The sequence below is a fragment of the Lagopus muta genome, chromosome 2 (genome assembly GCF_023343835.1).
Source record: "Lagopus muta isolate bLagMut1 chromosome 2, bLagMut1 primary, whole genome shotgun sequence".
Classification (NCBI taxonomy): Eukaryota; Metazoa; Chordata; class Aves; order Galliformes; family Phasianidae; genus Lagopus; species Lagopus muta.
In genome coordinates, this window is record NC_064434.1 from 61,659,394 (window position 1) to 61,679,579 (window position 20,186).

A 20,186-nucleotide genomic window follows, 5' to 3' on the forward strand; every position below is an offset into this window, starting at 1 on the left:
ATTTAACCACTTCCTGCATTTCTGGTAATTCCTTTGTCTTTCCCAGCTCCTTCTAGGATAGAAGCAATACTGTCCTGAGGAAGACTAGTTTCCAGGAAATAAGCTTCCTATAATACTGCTATTTGTTCTAACAAGAATAGAATTGGGCAGAGCTAGGAAAAACTAGCTGACTACAGATCTGTCCATTGTAAGAAGCACTAACTCCTCCTTAACAGTAGGCTTTTCTCCTCAGAGAATCAAAACAGGTAATACTTGGAGATCCTGGTTCTGGAAATAGCTCAACTACCAGTTCTGTGAGCTGCTGAGGTCTGAGCTGTCAGCCCCATTCACAGGAGTGAATCAGTCAGCAGAACAGCTTGATGACAAAGCTTGCTATTAACTGCAGAACAGCTCCTCAGCACTGATCTCTTACATAGGTTTAGAGAAGTAGTACATTAGATCCATTAAGTGGTGCATGGTTTTTCCTACATAACTACTGTAACAGAGAATTAAACTTTAACTGTCATTATTCTAGCAAACTTTTTTTTCTTAAACACACAAAATAGGCTCCCCCTTCCTCCCCAGTTTAAGTGTAACACCTGAGCCTGAGACACTAAGTTTCCATTCATCTCACATATTTAATAGCTTCAGTATTTCAGTTCAAGCTGCTAAAAATGTAACTTTGCAGGCTAAATGCATCCATCAACAAAAGTGATTATAACAAAGGCATTTGAGGACTCCAAGATGCTCTTTAAATGCATGAAGCATCTAGGTTTGAATATCTCAGGTGTTCTGGTTAAGATGGTGCTTAAGAGTTAGCAAGTCAAACACTCTAAAACAACAGAAGCATGGTTAGTTTTGCAACTTTACATCAGTTTCTGTCTGCACAGATGACGAAGGTTGTGAAATCCCAAAGACTTCTCCAAGATTCCAACACCCTTTGCTGTACTGAGTGGCTATTCAGTGTTATTTCTGCAGTTAAGCTGTAACTGCATATTAAAATTTTGTATCAATCTGCTCCAACCCTCCAGCATCGGCAGCTGCATCCTCAGCATGAGGGTTTGGGTTTGTTTTTAAGTGATGAACTGTACAGTCTGACAGTGAGAATATCGTCACTATATTAAACAGAGATCCCAGACAAAGCCATGAATACAAACACACCAAGAACTGAACTTGAGCCTTCACAGCAAAATATGCTAGTACAGCAACCCCCAGAATGGGGCAGAATTAGCATATTTCTCCCATTGGCAATCTTCAGCCCTGCTTCAAGCTGGGCAACTGATAGAGGTCCTGTGCAAGTTTACTGCATGACCTGATTAGCAGGCAGTTCTGTGGCACAGACAAGATTAAATCCACTTCTAGAAGCAAAAAGCCACTGTGACTCTGAAAACATAACCATCTCATTTGTCTCATCCTCTATATACCTTCCTAGTTCACCTGCAAAGAACTTTCTTCACTACAATTAGCACAGTTCAGTTAAACCCCAAAGTGGGTCTCTTCTAGCCCATGAGGATCATCTAAGGAAGAGTGCAATAGTAACAAATACAGAATATGAGAAAAGACAGCAAGCCTGGTGCATCTACAACTCTTAGAATTGCAACTTTTTAATGGCAAATGTAATTCAAATTAGACCATTATTTATAGAGACCCCAACGGTGCTGAGAGCTTCTATCAGATGACACAAAGGACAACTAGTAGAAAATTATTTTCTTGGGTGGATCTACTAGAAAGAGTTGTCAGAAGACAAGCCATTTATACAATAGCAAAGAAAGCTGAAAGCAAACAGTCAGGACTCCTGACTTCCAGCAGAGTTTTTGAAGGGAACCTCTCTCCTGGCCACAGTCAATTGTTTTGTCAGCACACCAGCTCTGCATATGAAAAAAGTTGATGCAAATGCCACCTCTGTAAGATCCCCACAAAGGTAACTTAATGGCAGATAAGAGCTTATAGAAGGATGACATTCTTGCTAGCTTCTACCACCTGAAATAAAGATTCTCTCTCCTCTCTCCATTCTAACCTAACCCTAGAACAGGAGGAAGTTCGACCCAACAGTGGAAAGAGGAATCAGATACTATGTGTCCACCTAAATGAGTCTTACTCATAGCTAAGTCACAAAGTTGCCTTCTAAAGTACCTATCAGAGAACAAAACAGATGAGTGATCTCGATAGAAAGAACTTTGTGAAAAATCTTTTCCAGTTTTGGACACTTTATATGCAGATTGGTTTAGAAGTACCTCTTGCTTTTACCAGTCACCTTTCCTAGACCCTAAAGACAAGGAAAGACTTTAGGTTGGAAATTACTGACCTGTGAGGTACAGCCTTTCTTCCTTGGATGGCATTAAGCCTCTATCAAGCGTCTTAGCATCCTAATCCACAGACTGCTTGATGATGGCCTGACAACTACTAAAAAGACGTACAGAACTTGAGGGACATGGATACAATAAATGATGTGCAGGGATTTAAAAACCAAACCTGCTGCCCAAAATACTTATCTTCAGATGGCAGGAAGGAGAGCTAAGGCAAAGTTAAGCTAAGGGGAAAAGAAAGTGACTTGAGAAGTACATAAGACCAGCTGAGAAGGAAAAAAAAAAAAAAAAAATAGATCATAACTCTTTACAGGGAGAAGGGAGGCAAAGACCTCTGTTAGCTTCAAAAATGATTGTGCCATAGCTATTCACAGTACAAGGCAGCCCATTTCTCCCGATCCCCATGACAATTTCTTAACAACACACTACTCTGTACTACACCTAAAACCCAGGAGGCTGGGTCTCAGAAACTCAGAAAACTATGCAACTCCAGCAGTTTGGAGTCCTTCACAGTGTATGACAGCAAAAATTGAATTCACCCAGAAAAAATACCAATCCCTCTCCTCACGCACAGCACAGTGACCAACCCATTTCAGATTCGTAAGCAAATAAAAAAAGGAGACTTTTTTCCCTTAAGTCTACTTCAAGTTGCTGAAGGCATGATGCCTACATCTAGTATCATCAGTTCTCCTTATTACTGCTATTTAGGCCAAGTTTTCAAGCTCCAGACACAGAAAAAATACATTTTCTGGACAGGTGAAACAGGAATACCAAACTGTGCTAACTGCTGTCCCCCAGATACATTTTGACAACCTCCTAAGCTTAAGTCACAAGATGACTGGCCAACACAATTCCTTTACAACAGTTGAGTATTAAGTATCTCTAAGTTTAAAGTCACCACATAGGCAGCACTACACGGTGATGTGAACGAAGTACCAAATGCTGTTCACTCAGATGCGTCATTTTCTACCCAACACCTCAGCCTCAAAAATGTACTCTGTGAAGTTGCAGTTTTAGTTTTTTTCCCCCTAGGAAAGCAAAATATACAAGTACATATATGCATGTAACTATCATCCTGCTCCACTACACTCGTCTTCCCAGCTAAGAACGCAGTCACGTTTCAGCTCTTCCAGTTGAAAGCAGGCAAGGCGGCTCTACCAGGCTAAACTGGAATGAAGGCAAAGGCAGAACAAAGAGGGGCAATCTGCACTGCAGGAGCTGCATCAGTTAAGTGATGCTACAACTCCTGATGGAAATGAGACCCCTAACAAAAACATTTTTCTATGTGCAGTTAAGCCATTTCCTTTGATGACAGATGTTCTACTAGCAAAAATATTTGGGTTTTTTTATTCGGTTTTGTTTGGAGATTGTTTGTTTTGCTGGTGTCAGTTACAGCTACCCAGATGCTATAGACAAAGCTTTGCTCACTAGGTGTAAACACAAAATGTTCCATGTTCCAACTAACATCATGATTACAGAAGAACAGCTACTCTATTCTACTTCTTCCTTTTTTACACATATGCAATGTACACCAAAAAAAAAAAAAAAAAAGCCTACACAACACAGTTTTCTTTTGCCTCTAGAAAATCCAGACTTGCTCTCAACATGACAGCTTAGGGGTTGACCACTCACCTATCATGAGCACATCCACCAGGAGGTCCCTATGCCAGGGAAACCAAGACAAGAGAAATGCAGAGCCATTCCTCATCTGCTGCTGCACCCCTGTGCAAAGGCATCTCCTGGGACCACTTCTTGGTTTGTGCTCCCAACGCAGAGATACACCAGTAAGGTTTGACTGAGGGAATGACAAAATCTAGCGAGGAAGATATTCCTGGATAAGAAGATCGGACACTATCAGAGGAATGATATTTCTTAAGCAAGTTACTGGTGCTGTTGCACTTCCCACTATAACACAACAGAAAGCATAACAAGACAGCAGTACAGCAAGGTCTTAAGCTACAGTGAGCGCAAATCTGGTTATATGCAATAGCAGTAGGCACAGAAATAATAGGAAGAAATTGCTTATCTTCAGACGGCCTGTAAGGTCATCAGGTATGCAGGAATCTCCAGAGAAGATACTCTTGCATGCACTACCAACCCTTAAATGAGGTCTGAGAAGGGGTGGATCCTGGCTCCACCCCTTCTGGTCATTCAGGTGCACTGCATGCACCTAAGCAACCCAGGGTTGGCCCTGCCTTCCCAACAGGTGCTCAATCACTGCTTCAAGCCTTGCATTTGCATTTCCCCACTACACCCACTAACATTAAAAAAAAAAGTTGAAGTGTTTGAAGCAGTAGCTGTGCTAATAAAATGGACTTACAGTACTGATAATAAACATTACTCCACAGTCATACAACCATGGAAACAGTGCACAGCAGTGGGACATGCACTTCCAGCTCCCAGAAGCTTCAGCAATTCCAGAAACTGTTCTGCAGGAGTGGAGAAAGTACTGCTGGAGAAAGGAATAAGCAAGCAGCTCTTCAGAAGACTCTACTCTTTTATTTTTAAAATACACTACAAGACTCACTGAAAATCTTGAGTTTGAACCTGACTAATGTCTACTAAGGTATTGATCAGAACAACAAGAAATCTATTCCTCCATACCAGATTTCAGCTTAACTCTACAAAAAACAAAACACAAAATCACAGAGGATTTGGGTCCATCTGGATAATGTTCCTCCTACTGCTCGTATTAACAAATATCTTTGTAATTTTATTAACACTGAAAACATCAGTGCTATGCTTATTTACAATGCAAAATGCGGTCCCACTAGCCAAAATTCTGCCTTTATCCGGGGGACACAGAGAGCAAAGAAACCAAAAACCCGAAGACTGATCCTATCATCAACAGCAACACAACCAAGAGTGCTTTCAAGTTCATAGCAACATCTGAAGCATTTTGAACCCTCCTTTCAAAAACTGAGAAAGATTAGGAAATAAATCCTGAAAAAGTACCTCAAGAAACTGGAGAAGAAAGTCAACATCCAAAAGAACAATGATACAACTTGAAGAGAAAAAGGATCAGACACAAGTAAAATTTTAGATTCACGTTTTGAGCTGAATGTCAAAAAAAAAAAAAAAAAAAAAAAAAAAAAGCAACAGTTGACTCCTGCTTGGCTCCCCAGTGACAGCTGGTGGCCTCTCAGGTGTAAATCAGCATTGAAGATCTAAAGTTAGGTGGTACTAAAGCACAGAAGTCTTTCCACCAATTCCAATGGGCCTGAATCTGGCAGAATACTTATAAACAAACAAGTCATGTTATTGATGAATTACAGAACTGCAGAGCAAACCAAATTCTTTAAAGCTGGAGTTATCAATAATAAGCAGTAACTCCTCCAGTTTCAGAGAAATCACAGAGGAGAATCTCACAGGAATGCTGACACAATTATCCAAGTGCAACAAAAGAGAAAAAGCAGGCCACAAAGCAAAACCATCCAACAGGCACCTGCCAGAAACATACTGATTTTCCCAAGTAGCCCTTTCAAATTCAAATGAAAATTGCATCTCTCACCATGTTCTATGAGAACAAACTCTGTCCACTACCAAGCCATACAAGTTCCAACATCCACCTACTCTCTATACTTTGCATTACGTTTGCAGAAGTGAAATGCATGAGAAGGGGGAAAAATCTGCCAGGCAGTCTAAAAGCCTTTCATTCTGCTGGTTAAATACAGTCTATAAGCTTCTATCACATTGCTACGAGGGCTGCTACACATGTATCTCTTGCGGTGCTGCACAGCAAGGATACTCAAGGCAAGTTCAGAGAAGATGCAGTGCTGTCCAGCTTCCATATTCAAAGCACCACAACAGCAACAAACATTGACAGCTTTCAGCTCCAAGAAAATTAAGTTTTGCCATTTGTTTTTAGGACTTAATTGTTTCCTTTTCAGGCACTGCTCAACAAACAAGCTAATACATCTACGAGCTGCCTGCTGCAAGCAGACTCCATCTATAGCTATCCAGCCTTTCGTTAGTTGCACTACAGACAGCAGTCACACTCAGAACTCTTCCAAACCATGATCAATTCAGAACCTGTAAGATCAGAAAGCAGCCCCGGCAGACTGCAGCCCCCTGTTGAACTACAGAGCGGACCAACGTGGAGCAGACCCCACTCCCACACTGCCCTCAGCTCACTTGCTGTCAGGGCACTGCCCTGAAAGATTTGCCATCGCTTGCTTTTCCTCCACACAGCACATCGGATGCAACGACTATGAATTCAGCAGCCCAGCCACAGTCAGCACCCGCAGGTCAGACAGGTGCCTCACGTGCGCTGCCTATAACTACGCTGAAATGGTCGAGCGCCCTAAGAAATACAAATAATTCAAAACTAACGCTCCGATACCGGCCAAACGCCTCCCAACGAGCTTCCAAGCAGCACGCTGCCCCGCCAGCACCGCACCCGGCCCCGAGCAGGGCTCCGCCGCACACCGCGGCCCGCAGGGACCCGGCCCTCAGCACCGCCCGCTGCCGCCTAGGCTCCGCAGCGCAGCACGGCGCATCGCGGGCGTCAAGGCGACGAGGCCTTGGCGCGGCCCGCCGCCAGGCGCGGAAAGAAGGCCGCGGCCCCGCGGGACGCACCTGTGGCTGCCGCTTCAGGCGGCCGTTGAGGCCGCGCCGCATCGCGGAGCCGCCCCCGCCCGGCGGCGAGCGGAGCGGGGTGGAAGGGGGCCGCACCGCCCCCCCTCCCTCCGCGCTGCGCTCCCCCCGGGAGTTTTAAAGGGACCGCGAACCTGGCCCCACAGCCCCGCGCACCGGCAGTCCCCAGCGGAGGGGCCGTGCCCGGCGGCGCGGGCGGAGGGAGGAAGGGAGGAGCGGAGAGGGGAGGGGGGGGTGGGTGGCGGCTGCTGGCGCCGGCGCCGCCGCCACAGCGCTCGCCGCCTCCCCTCCCCCCCGGCGGGGGCTCCTCGCTGCAGCCTCTGTGCTCCGCTCTCGGTCATGTGACCCTAACGTAACCGGACAGGAAAAGCCGCCGCCGCCGCCGCCGCGCTGACTCCGTTGTTGCTGCTGCTGCTGGGCGCGGAGACGGCGGCGGCGCGCGCGGCACCAGGCGCCTCGGCGGCCCGCGCCCCCAGGTGAGCAGCGCCCGCGGCGCCGCGCGTGGACCGCCCGCACGTGTACCCGGCTCCGCGCACCGGGACGGCCGGGCCCGCAACGAGGCGAGGCGGAGGGGCGGGCGGGGGCGGCGCGGCCCGTCGGGCCCGGCCTGCATTGTGTGCGAGGGCCCGGTCGCGCGGCGGCGGGGCGACGGGCCGCTGCTCGACCGCCTGGTGAAGCCCCGCGGCCGAGCCGGGCCGAGCGGCTCCATCCGGGGCACGGCACGGGGGGGATGGGCCGCACCGGGAAGGGGGAAGAGGGGGGGGGGGGGATAGGTTTGGAGGCCGCGCGTGGAGGGGGCTAGGGGGTGAGGGCCGGGACCGGGAGAAGGCTCGGCGCGTCCCGTTGCCGCGCCGGGCTCGGCCGGTTGGGGCCCGGCGCGGGGCGGCCCCCCCCTGCGGCGGCATCCGGCGCGGGGAAGGGCGGGGGAGGGGGGAAGGGAGCCGCGCGCGCGGCGGGAGGGGCGGCCCCGCCTGTCTCTCCTCGGCAGGGCTGGGCGGCCCCGGCGGCGGCGGTTCCCGTCTCGCGCGCCCTGGCGGCTCCGCTCGCGCTGCGTCTCGCGCCGTCTCCGTCCGTCCGTGCGCGCGTGGCGTGCGCGGGGGGGGGGCGAGAGGGAGAGGGGAGGAGGGGCGGGGCTCAGCCAGTGAGAGCGGCGCGCGGCCGCCCGGCCTTCCGCCCCGGCGGCCAATGGGAGGGCGCCGCCACCCGGGCCACAGGGGCCGAGCGCGACTCCGGGGGAGGAGGGGAGGAGAGGGCGGCCGGACGGCCCCGCCCCCCCGCCGAGAGCGGCGCCCCGCGGCGCGCGCTACGGCGCCGGCAGGCGGCGGGAGCGCCCGGGCCGCGCGCGCCCGCTCCCTCCTCCCCCGTCCTCGGGCCGCGCGCGTGCCCATTGTGGCGCGAGGGGCGGCGGCGCGCGGGGCCGCTCCTACCGGGCTCCGCGCTCACGGGGCCGGGCGGCGCCGCCGAGAGCCCAGACGGGCCCCGCGTTGGCTCCGGCTCCTGGCGGGCCCACGAACTGCTCGCCGTGACCGAAAGCGGCACGCTCGGCCTCCAAAGCGAAAGGAGCATTGAGGTCCGTCGGGAGACGGGCCGCCTTTCTGAGGCGTTTGAGGAGAAACGGGGCAGCGCCGTACTCTTTGAGGGCGCCGGGCGGCTGTTTCCTGTCAGCGCTGCACCCGCCGCCCTCTGGGTTCCGCTCTTACCCCGCGCTGCGGGGCCGCCCCGCCGCAGGGTCCCGCCCGGCCCTGTGCTCGCTCTTCCACTGTGCAGTTTCCGGAGAGTGTAATTCTTGCCCTTTCACTTCAAAGCATTTAAACGAGCATTGAATATACACAAAAACGCGGCGCCGTGCTCTCGTACAGACACCGTGTCATTTTGAGGAAAAGTTAATTTGCGGCTCTGAGGAAGGGCAGCAGCTTCTCAGCTACTGCAGGCTGCTGTTTGGATAAGGTTGAAGCCATAAGCTAACAAATTGGGGATGATAATAACTGGAGAGGATCCTCTCTGCCTGGAGCTCCCCCAGCAATGGTTTTCTCTGCTTGTCAAGTTTCCCTTTCTGAGCACACTGGGCATCAGAATTGAAAGTGTAGCACACACAGAATAAAACCCGACTTAAAACTACAATAGAAGTCCTGCAAGTTTTCCTCAATGTGATGAAGTTTACCTGTGTGGAATGTGGTGTGGGATTAACTAACAGTGAACGTGAGTCGTGTTCCCGCTCACAGAGCAAGTGTTCTCTTGTGGAGGGAGGGAAGGGATCTCGGTGTATTTCTTGTACAAACAGAATTATCCAAACGCTAACCAGTCCAGGCAGCCAGCAAGGATGGAGCCGTTTTTCTCACCGCCCGGCTCTCCTGCTGTGACAGACAAGCTTCAGGCCCTTATACAGAACTATAGAATTGCTCAGGTTGGAAAAGACCTTAAAGATCATCAAGTCCGACCACAACCTAACCATACTGCCCTAACAGTATGCCCTCCGCTAAATCATGTCCCTGCTGTAGCTGATCTCAATAAGTAAATAAACAGTTGACAAAATAATTGACAAAAAGTGAAACAGTTGATGCTTCTTTTTCTGATAATCCAGAGGCTTTGCCAATACCCAGAATTAATTCATTTTGTCAGCCTAGAAAGGATCAGGTATGCAGCTGATAATTCCCAGGAGAGGCCATGACTATCAGGAAAGCTCAATGATTTCATGGTGGAGTTCACATTCAGCCAAATGGATACCTAGTGTTTAGGTTAAAGGTATTTAGAGAGGCTGAAAAATCCAGTAAAATGTTAGCTGACTTGGCTCTTGTTGGGTTCTGCTCTTGTCACTGCCATCCCTGCAGGTGACTGGTATTAGATGAGTAAATTGTTCAAATCAGTATCTAAATACTTAGTTCTCATTAAAAACAGATGTTTTTTACTAGTTGTTCTTCCTCTCCTTCAGCTGTCTGTTTTTCTGTATCAAAGCCTACCTCATGCTTTTGCAGAACCCTCTGTTCCTGGCTCTGCTTTGCTGTTCAAGCCTGGACAAATCACTTGCACCTTTGTGAGCTGCACTGTGTGTCGTGAAACAGAGATCCTTGAGTGTTTGCAAGGTGTCATCAATGTCATTGTTCAGGTTAAGAAGTGTTACTTTTGAAGAAGTATCTGTGAAAGGACATCTTCTGTTGCATCTGCCTATCTACTGTTAAGTTTTACATGAAAGTCCTTTGCTTTTCAGAGTGTGAAAAAAATGGATTTGGCCAACCATGGACTTATTCTGCTGCAGCAGCTAAATGCTCAGAGAGAGTTTGGTTTCCTGTGTGACTGCACAGTTGCTATTGGTGATGTCTACTTCAAGGCACATAAATCGGTTCTTGCTTCTTTCTCCAACTACTTCAAGATGCTGTTTGTTCACCAAACCAGGTAACTATGGGAAGCCCAGTCTGACTGTTAAAAAGTTGTTTGGTTAGCTTGAAACCTGCAGTGTTGTTTTTGCTTCTTGATACGACATAATGAATCTAGAATCTGTTTCAAAGTTGAACTGTGATTTATTAACAGTAATAACCCAATATATGTTCTTTGTCCTTAAAAAGTCTATAACGTGCAGAAGAGAGCATCTAATGACTCATGTCTTCCCTGTTGTGCTTTTCTTCTTCATCTGCTCAGCATTGCCACTATTTTTTACCTTTTCAGAACATTATATAAAGTCAGTAATATTTGCTATGAGATCTCAAGAAATGAACGTGTAGACAAGGGTAGCATTTTTCATGTGTTTTTTTTTAATCTGTCAAGTAAAACTGAACTATATAACAATAAAGTGTAAGACTGTTTTTTAAAGATTTGTGTGGACTTTTGTTTTTCCCAATTATTTGAACTATCTCAAAAAGTTTAAAGGAGCGAAACTTTCAGCTCTGGCTAAGAATTCTTACCAAAGGTAAACATCAAGGACAGAAGTAAATTGCACTTCAGAGACAGGCAGATGTAGCAGACTTGGCTCCATCAGGAGCATACAACAGTCACTGGAAGACAGTGCTGCCAGTTTATTTTTGGGTAACGTATCAGAGTTCAAAAGTGGTTAGAGAGCTCAAGCAGAGGGCACACCTCAAGAAAGAGAAGAATTGGCTATGATTTCCTCCTCACCTACTGTGGTTAGAGCATTCAGACTGCAGTGCACAGTCATGTCTGCTTCTGGATCTGTCTTTTATTTAATATGTGCTTAATCTAAAAGCTACAGATAACTGAAAATCATTTAGAATCCCAGAAGCTCTCCCGTTAGCAAAGTTAACTTGGTTAGCCTAACCTAAACGCTCCCGATTTTCTTTCTTGTCTTGTGAACCTTGCCTTTCTTTCTATGCAGAGATCCAGCAGGAGGATTGATGGACGTTTCAGTCCAGAGTATACTAAAGATTGATGCATAGGGCATGCTCTAACTTGAAAGATGGCATTGGTTTCAGTTCTGTTAGGCTGAAGAGGGCATCACAACCACAGACTGTTTCACTTGCTGAATGCTGTAAGGGATTGATGCATTTTGCCAAGTGTACTCCTGATTTCTGCTACCTTTTCTTCCTCCCTGTTCAGGGAAGCTACTACAGTTGTTTTACAATGAGTCTAGCCTTTGCACATTAGATGTGCTCAGGCTACATCTCTCGCTTCCAACCATCAAGAAATTCACACCCTGTCCTGCATCATTCTGGATCCTCACACAGCTTAGGGAAGGTGTTAACACACATTTCCACAACTGTGACTATAAGCACTAGTTAAGACACAGAAACCAAACGGGCATGTGTCAAATGAATTTTGGGTGTTTTCAGGGCTAAGAACTGAGACCTTGAATTCAGACACAGTGCTGGGAGATTTTAATTTGGCTGCAGATGTATTTAAGCACAAAATAGAGGAAAAATGTCTTTGCAATTTATGAAATATATCAGTATGTGTCAACAGATCTGTCACATAGCAGCCATTGAGAAGGGTGCAGTTTGCAGTGGGACAATCTTTCTAGGCAGTTAGTTTGCTGAGGGAAAAAAGTCATCTTGCAAATGGCCAAGCATTTCTCCTCATTTATTACAGAGTTTGTCTTTTGAATTTAAGTACACAGTTCTGATTTTTACCAATGTTTGAATAACTTAAATCTGATTGAAAGCATTTATCTGTTATTGATCATTTTGTTTCACTTTCCAGTGAATGTGTCCGTTTGAAAGCAACCGACATACAGCCAGATATCTTCAGTTATCTCTTGCATTTGATGTACACTGGGAAGATGGCACCACAGCTCATTGACCCAGTTCGACTAGAGCAGGGAATAAAGTTTCTGCATGCATATCCACTAATTCAGGAGGCCAGCCTTGCAAGTCAGGGAACTTTTTCTCACCCGGATCAAGTTTTTCCATTAGCATCTTCATTATATGGCATTCAGATTGCAGATCACCAGATCAGACATCCCGCTAAGGTTACATCAGCAGCTGACAAACTCGGGCGAGAACCAAGGCCACAGACTTCCCGGATGACCCAAGAACCAGTTTCAGAAGGCTCGCAACTCTCACAGTTACCTACAACTCTGCCACAAGTGAGCAGGACAAATATGGCCACTTCCGACCAATTGCCATCATCTTTATCTCCAGAATTGGTATCTGCTGCTGGTAATAATTCACCTGCAGGAGAGGAAGCCAACATGGAAGCATCTTCTTCAGATGAACAGCCTGCTTCACTCACGATAGCACACGTCAAGCCGAGCATTATGAAAAGGAATGGAAGCTTCCCAAAGTATTATGCCTGCCACCTCTGTGGTCGCCGGTTCAATTTACGAAGCAGCTTGCGCGAACACTTGCAGATCCACACGGGAGTTCCCTTCACGTCTAGCCAGCAGGGAGAAAGTAATGTTTCTTTGTCGCTCTGTAACAACACAGCTGAAAAGGATGCTATGGAAGTGCCTGAAGCTGGGATGATTAGTGACAGCGAGCTGCAGCAGATCTCGGACTCTCCAATAATCGATGGGCAGCAGCAGTCGGAGACACCTCCCCCCTCGGATATTGCAGACATAGACAACTTGGAGCAGGCAGATCAAGAGAGGGAAGTAAAAAGACGGAAATACGAATGTTCCATCTGCGGTCGTAAATTTATTCAGAAAAGCCACTGGAGGGAGCACATGTACATACACACTGGCAAACCCTTCAAGTGCAGCACTTGCGACAAAAGCTTTTGTAGGGCTAACCAGGCTGCCAGACACGTGTGCCTAAACCAGAGCATGGACACGTACACGATGGTGGACAAACAGACTCTGGAGCTCTGTACTTTTGAGGAAGGCAGTCAAATGGACAACATGCTAGTACAGACCAACAAACCCTACAAATGTAACTTGTGTGACAAAACATTTTCAACTCCCAATGAAGTAGTCAAACATTCGTGCCAAAATCAAAACTCTGTCTTCACACTAGAAGAAGATCGCTCCATTCTGCTAGGTGGTGGGGACACGGAAGCCCCAGAGACTGATAATGCAGTGTTAGCCTCCATCAAAAAGGAGCAGGAAGCAGTGTTGTTAGACTGAATGTGAAATCTATATCAATTTTTTAAAGTTTCTTTACTCATTTTTATTAAATCAATTTTTTCTTCCCTCTGCCTCTTTCCTCACTTACCCCTGCCATCTCTTGCACCAACCTTCCCACCCTTTGTCTTCAGCAACCAGAACTGTACTGGCACATTAGGAAATTGGACTTTGCCTCTCCCACCAAAACAAAAAGCTCTTGCATCAAACCACAACATAATTGATTTTAATACAAAGGAACACGTGAAAAATAATCCAGCTAACTATATTGATAGTATTAGTTAAGCCAAATTTAATAGATTTTAAATGAAATTTAGATCACTTGAAAGTGTATTTAGATACAATGATGACTGTAATGAGAAACAGAGTACCGGCTTGGTAAGCAAGGCATATATATATACATATATATCTATATTAGTTTCCCTGGTAAAAGATGTTTTGAGAAGATCTGGCTATTTAAACACCATGCTTTTCAGAACTCCACATGCAAGTCGATTAAGATTATAACTTTAAAAGCCTCAGAATTTTTCCTCATTGAACTGAATGCAAAAAGTTGTCAGTTGGGTTAAAAAGAGCTGAGAGTACTGAGTTTCTCTCAGCCTTATGTTTTCCTTCTAGTATGCCTTTGGGTATCTGTTTCAAATAGCATGATTGATACAGGCAAAGTAGTTACTTAGTCAGATTTTGACTTAAGTAACTGTAATAATAATGTGATGGCAATCTTTATATATATATATATAAACTATTGTATATGTATAAAGATTTATATATATATGGAAAGTGTTTGTGTGTATATTTGGTACAGGTAAATAAATGCACACGTCCTTTTTAAGCAACTGGCCATCTGTTCTCCAGTTCAGCCTGGAAAGTATTTTAGTTGTTTGACTAAAGTAGTCATTGCACAGGTTTTAAATCAAATGGGAGATGTACTGAGCTGTGTGCATTTTTATTGGCCTGTAGAACAGAAGCTGTTGGATAGGTGTCGTCACCCAAGATACAAAGGAAACCAGAGAAGTGACATCCTGGTGGGCACTGTACCCTCATCATTGCAGCACATGCATGTGTTGTTAGGTATAGTTTTGAGTCATTTCCGATGAGAGAGAAAAACTTCACTGCCTTACTCAGGCAAGGAAAGTCCATGGTTTCGTTTGGTATGATTGCATGAGGTAAGAAGAAGAAAAAGTGGTTACAGAGATGTTCTAGCAATGGGGGGAATCATGGTTGTTTTAAAGCAAACCCGTAGTGTTGACTGGCAAATTCTGCTCTTTGAGAGTCCCGTTATTTTCAAAGCCGAGACAAAGTCTGCAAAAACTGAAAGGATGAATTATGTAATTTTAGTTACTGATGATGGTAGCACTGCGTCTTTGTGTTAAAAATCAAGTTGTTGATTCTTATTATTTTATATGAAATGCCCAGATGTTTTGCTGGTAGCGTAAAAGAAACAAAACTGACAGCAGCAACGGAGTCCACCTAGCAAATTCTGGGCCAGCAGAAGGTTGAAACGGACAGAACAAAGTGCCCCATAGTAAATGGAGGCACTGTGCTTTGGGGGGAGGGGTGGGAGAGGGCAAGTCACAAACCACAGCTCTTCTCTGTGTATACATTTAAACTGAATATCATTTTGTGTATAGTTAAGTTCTCAGATTTGTAAGTTTTTATACATCATTTCATTGAATAAAAACTGAATTAAATTGAATGTGATTTATTGAGTTGCAGGTGAAAGGCTGTTGGGTTTTATCTTCCTGAAATAACTCTTACTAAATGAGTATAAAAGCCAAGCAATGTATTCTGCATTTAGAATAAAGCCTCCCTCATACATACAAACAAATAACTTACTAATGGCTTAAAACAGTGGATATAGCATTACATACTTGTTTTTTGAGTTCATTAGTATAATGTGACAATTAGTGCAGAGTTTGTTATAAGTGTGTTTGCAGGCTGGAAAGCCAACTGTGTTCTGGGCTGTGTTAAAAAAGGGGTGGCCAGCAGGGAGAGGGAGGTGATTGTCCCCCTCTACTCTGCTCTTGTGAGGCCCCATCTGGAGTACTGCTTTCAGGCCTGGGACACCCACTACAGGAAGGATGTGGAGCTCTTAGAGTGGATCCAGAGGAAGGCCACTAAGATGATCAGAGGGCTGGAGCACCCCTCCTATGAGGAAAGGTTGAGGGAAATGGGATTGTTTAGCTTGGAAAAGAGAAGGCTTTGATGAGACCTTCAACAGACTGGAAAGGTGGGCCCGGGTGAATCTAATGAGGTTCAACACTGCAAAGTGCAAGGTTTTGCACTCAGGCCGGAGGAATCCCACACATATATACAGGTTGGAAGGAGCAGTTCTTGAGAGCAGCCCTGCAGAGAGGGACCTGGGAGTACTGCCGGATTAAAACTTAACACAAGCCAGCAGTGTGCTCTTGCAGCTCAGAAAGCAAATGGTATCTTGGGCTCCCATCTGGAGTACCGCATCCAGGTCTGGAGCCACCAATACAAGAAAGAGCTGCTGGAGAGGGTCCAGAGGGGAGTCACAAAGATGAGAGGGTAGATAACAGCAGGACAAGAAGAAACAGCTTTAAGTTAAAGGATGGAAGATTTAGGTTGGATATCAGGAGGAAGTTCTTTACAGAGTGTAGTGAGGTGCTGGAACAGGCTGCCCAGAGATGTTGTGGATGCCCTGTCCCTGGAGGTGTTCAAGGCCAGGTTTGATGGGATTGAATGGTCTAGTATTACATGTGGAAGTTGGTGGCTCTGCCTGTGGCAGTGGGGTTGAAGATTCATGATCCTTGAGGTCCCTTCTAACCCAGGCCACTCTGTGATTCTGAGACCTCACTGTGGCCTTCCAATACTTCAAGGGAGCATATAAACAGGAGGGACTGTTTACAATGATGGATAATGAAAGGACAAAAGGGAATGGTTTTAAACTGAGACAATAATGTTTTAGGTTAGATATTACGAGGAAGTTTTTCCACACAGAGGGTGGTGATGCACTGGCACAGGTTGCCCTAGGAGGCTGTGGATGCCCCATCCCTGGAGGCATTCAAGGCCAGGCTGGATGTGGCTCTGGGCAGCCTGGACTGGTGGTTGCTGACCCTGTGCATAGCAGGGATGTTGAAACTAGATGACCTTTGTGGTCTTTATCAACCCAGGCCATCCTATGATTCTGTAGTATTGAGTTTGTTATGTCTTGTATTAGAGTAATAGATCCAAAATCAGTTCATTTTACAATCAACATATAAAAGCATTTTCAGGTAAAAATCTTACAGCATGTAACATTACCCATTTGAAAACTTTCAGGATCTTCATCTACTAATGTAATTTCTTTAAATATGGGTTGGGGGGGAGTTGTTTTTATTTATTTTTATTTTCCTCTCAGTCTGAAATACTCTCAGGAACAGAGAGTATTCAGAATATGCTCAGCATTCTGATGTAGCAGTATTTTAGGGGATAGCCACAGGTTCCATTAAAAAATGACCACAGCTGCATAAGTTGTTGTTACTAGCTACTACATCACCAAGTGGTCCTTTAAAAGATTCAGGTGAGCTCTTACGCAAAACCCAGTGGTTGAGCTCAGCCCCCTGGTTGCATAGGGAGCGTAGAGATGGCCACACCATTTTTTGTTGAGCTGTTCAGCAGCCCCCAGTCTGTATTTTAATTTAGCTCAAACCCATTCCATTGAACAATAATTAATAAAAAGAAAAAAAAAGAAAAAAAAATAGTACTATTTCTCTGTTATTTCTATTCCCTATTTTAACTCTACAGAAGCCTTCAGATTGAAACTCCCAGATTGAGCAAGGGCAGAGATGAACAGAGAGGAGTATCACTGAAGCCAGTGTTACTGCTAGCAATAACTAGAGTGAAGAAGGTGTAATGCTATAACGTGGCAGAAAACACAGGAATAACAGCAAGGTGGCAAAGACCTTGGGCCACAGCAAATGAGAACAAGCCCAAATGCAGCAGCAGGGACAGAAATGAAGGAAGAAAATTTACTTACCTTTGGAAAGCCTCAAGCAGGTGGGAATTTCCAGCAAGATACCCTTGCTTTCAATGCCAATCCTTAAATAAGGACTGGGAAGGGGTGAATCCTGGCTCCACCCCTTCTAGTCATTCAGGTCCACTGCATGTACCTGAGCTCCCCCAGGTTGGCCCTGCCTTCTCACCAGGTGCTCAATCACTGCTTCAGGCTGTGATTTGGCATTTCCGCTGCAGAGGTAGGAAGTGGTGACTGCCTCCTCTTTGGCTTTATAAGCTGGTGTGCTGCTGAAAACAAGCGAGCAAGCTGCAATGAACAAGCAGCAGGGGATGAAGCTTCCAAAGGAGTAACATGAAAGTGAATTTCCCTGGCATGTTGTATAATGATTCTTCTGCCTTGACTTCTGAAGCACCAAGCACCTTCGCTTGGAGGATGAGTATTTCTTCTGAATGTGAAGACCACAGCTCTCTATTAAAGAAAAAAAAAAAAAAAAAAAAAAACTTGTCAAATTTGTACCAAATATCTCTTTTGTCACTTGTCTGCTAAAATTATTCTTGTTCGGCAGGGAGAGAATTGTTAGAAAACAACGGTGTCAAAAATACTGAGAAATTTAAACAGTGATCATTTTACATTAGGCTGCTGTCTTCACGTTCGGAAATTGCTTTCTGGAACGTTAGCACCAAATTCCATAACAGCGTCGCGTATACGCGACGGGCAGAGGTCACCTCGGTGAGAGGAACTCGTCCTTCAGCGCGGGCTCCTCTCAAGCCGTACCGCCCTCGGGGCGGTTGGCCGGAAGCCGGGCAGCTCCATGGCGGCCGCAGCCGCCATCTCCAGGCAACGCGGGAAGGACGCGGGGCGGGGCGGCCGGTAGCAGCTGCCGCCCGGTTCCGTCTCTCGCAGCCGGCGCTTGCGTGAGCCGCCAGCCCTGTGGCCTTCCGCTTGGGAAACCTGCCCGGCCGTTCCGCCTGGAGGTCTGCTTACCTTACGGCTGATCTGAGCCGACCGACTGGCCACAGCATCGGAAGCGACGGAGAGCGGGGCTGCCCTTCACCGGCGCGCATTGCAGCGCCGAAACAGCGTGCCAAAACAGCAACAGCGGGGCAGTCCCGAGGGCTAAGCCGCTTAGGAAGCAGTCAGCTAAACTGTAAAACTGCCACCGTACCTCTGAGGACGCCTCCCGTCCTGTTTAGGGTGGTTTGGTTTTGGTGTTTTTCTTTTCGTGTGGGTTTTTGTTTTGTTTAAGCGTGGCAGTGGTTGTTCTTTGCTTTTGGTTTTCTTCGAATGCTTGGCTTGTTTTCTGGTCACTGTTTCCTCTAAAAAGATGGCGGAAACACATAGGGCATAGAAATAACAGCAGGGTGGTTTGCATTTCTAAGTGTTTGGTGTTTCAGAAGTTTCTGTGATAATGCTATAAGGTGGATGTGTCACTCTCTTCTCTGAAGGCTGCTGCTTCTCCTCACCCCCACAGCTGGACACCAGCTGTACCAGAAGGTCCAGGATGCCCGCAGGAAGACATACAAGTCAGAGATGATGTTTGTATTGCTCGGTGCTTCAGGAACTATGAGGTGGATCCTGCTGCTAGAGGGCTTCCTAAAAGAGTCACTTTCTGCCCCAAAAGGAACTCGTCTGACAGAAAGTAGAAGTTCTCAAGACCTGTATTTGTGTCTCAGCACAAATTCCTGATGTGAAAGGGTTAAAACGCATGAGGAAGTCACTCATTGTTGCAGTATCACCGGAATCACTTTGCTCCTGATATTCCAGAATGAGAGCGGGATGACTGGAGTACTGTGAGTCTGGTCTCCTCTGGAGTGCTTACACCAGCTAAGGTTTTGCATGGTGAGAGAAAACAAGTGCAGCTGCTGCTGCCAAGTGGCTTTATTTGCTCTGGCATGTAACTTACTTGCAGTGCTATACCTCAGTGGTGACACCGAAATGAGAAATGAGTGCATTTATTTCCTATTGCTGCCAAGGAACACAATCAAATGTGGCTCTGAGGACCAAGAAATAGGGTTACAATACCACCAGCTCTTAATATTGACATCTCAGCTACTCAACATAAAGGAGAGGGGTTATTTGCAGGGGTGACACTCTAGGCATTAAGCTGTCACTGGGACAGCATTGAGGGCTATGGATTTCTCTGACTGAAACAAAGCATGCAGTTTTGCAGAAGTACCAGCTTGCAAGCAGTTTATAAGAAGGCAGTTCCTCAGTTTGTCTTTAAAACTTACCAGCTGAATGGCAAAATTATTCTTCAATGTCCAGTGGGATAAACAGGGAGCGTTTCTTGGTGTCAGCCTGCAAGAGGAAACGTGCTAAGATTACACAAGTGAGTTGCTCCAGCTACTCAAACTCACAAAAGCTCTAGGGAGTAACCAGAGCAAGCTGAACACCTGCTGAAGAGAGGCTTAGGTCCAGGAATGACACTGCTTCTCTTCAGCTGACAGGGACATTTGTGGCAAAGGCTTGTGCTGCAGCCAGCCACCCTAGACCTGTCCAACAGGCCACAAGCTCAGTGCTAGCTTAGATTGAAATTCTGATGCAGAAAAACTGCAATCTGGAAAAAGTCATCTAAAAGTGAATGAGGGGCCACGGTCTGAACCTCGAGCCAGGGCTGGGCATTTTGAATGAGGCTCAACTTGCAACCAAGGTGTAGAGTTAGGACAGAAAGGGAAACAGCCAAAGCTTCTAACCAGCATGAGGCTGCATAGGAGCTGTTGAAGGAAGGGGAAGGCTGCAGAAAGTCTGTATAACAACTGTGGTGGGGAGTGCAGGCACAGGATACAGCCTGTTCAGCTGGAATGACACCAAACAAGTATTTCAAGCATTGCAGCACTAA

At 46.5% G+C, this 20,186-nt stretch overlaps 1 protein-coding gene and 1 long non-coding RNA gene across 2 annotated transcripts; one reads left to right on the forward strand and one right to left on the reverse strand.

Annotated features, from left to right (window-relative positions):
• Window positions 1-7,233: 7,233 nt before the first annotated feature.
• ZBTB2 (zinc finger and BTB domain containing 2) lies at window positions 7,234-15,082 on the forward strand. The gene is made up of 3 exons (XM_048936168.1): window positions 7,234-7,357; window positions 10,087-10,271; window positions 12,027-15,082. Exons 2-3 carry the CDS (start codon window positions 10,099-10,101, stop codon window positions 13,387-13,389), a joined length of 1,536 nt encoding a protein of 511 aa, XP_048792125.1. The 5' UTR covers window positions 7,234-7,357; window positions 10,087-10,098; the 3' UTR covers window positions 13,390-15,082.
• LOC125689241 (uncharacterized) lies at window positions 12,781-18,273 on the reverse strand. Its single transcript, XR_007375131.1, has 3 exons — window positions 17,978-18,273; window positions 17,369-17,815; window positions 12,781-12,890 (listed from the first exon to the last, which is right to left on the reverse strand). It is a non-coding gene; the product is annotated as an uncharacterized LOC125689241 (long non-coding RNA).
• Window positions 18,274-20,186: the final 1,913 nt, after the last annotated feature.

Coding starts and splice junctions, on each gene's coding strand:
- ZBTB2 (XM_048936168.1), top strand. CDS start 10,099: ATGGATTTGGCCAACCATGGACTTATTCTGCTGCAGCAGCTAAATGCT. Junction 10,272..12,026: donor CTGTTTGTTCACCAAACCAG/GTAACTATGGGA, acceptor TTCACTTTCCAG/TGAATGTGTCCGTTTGAAAG.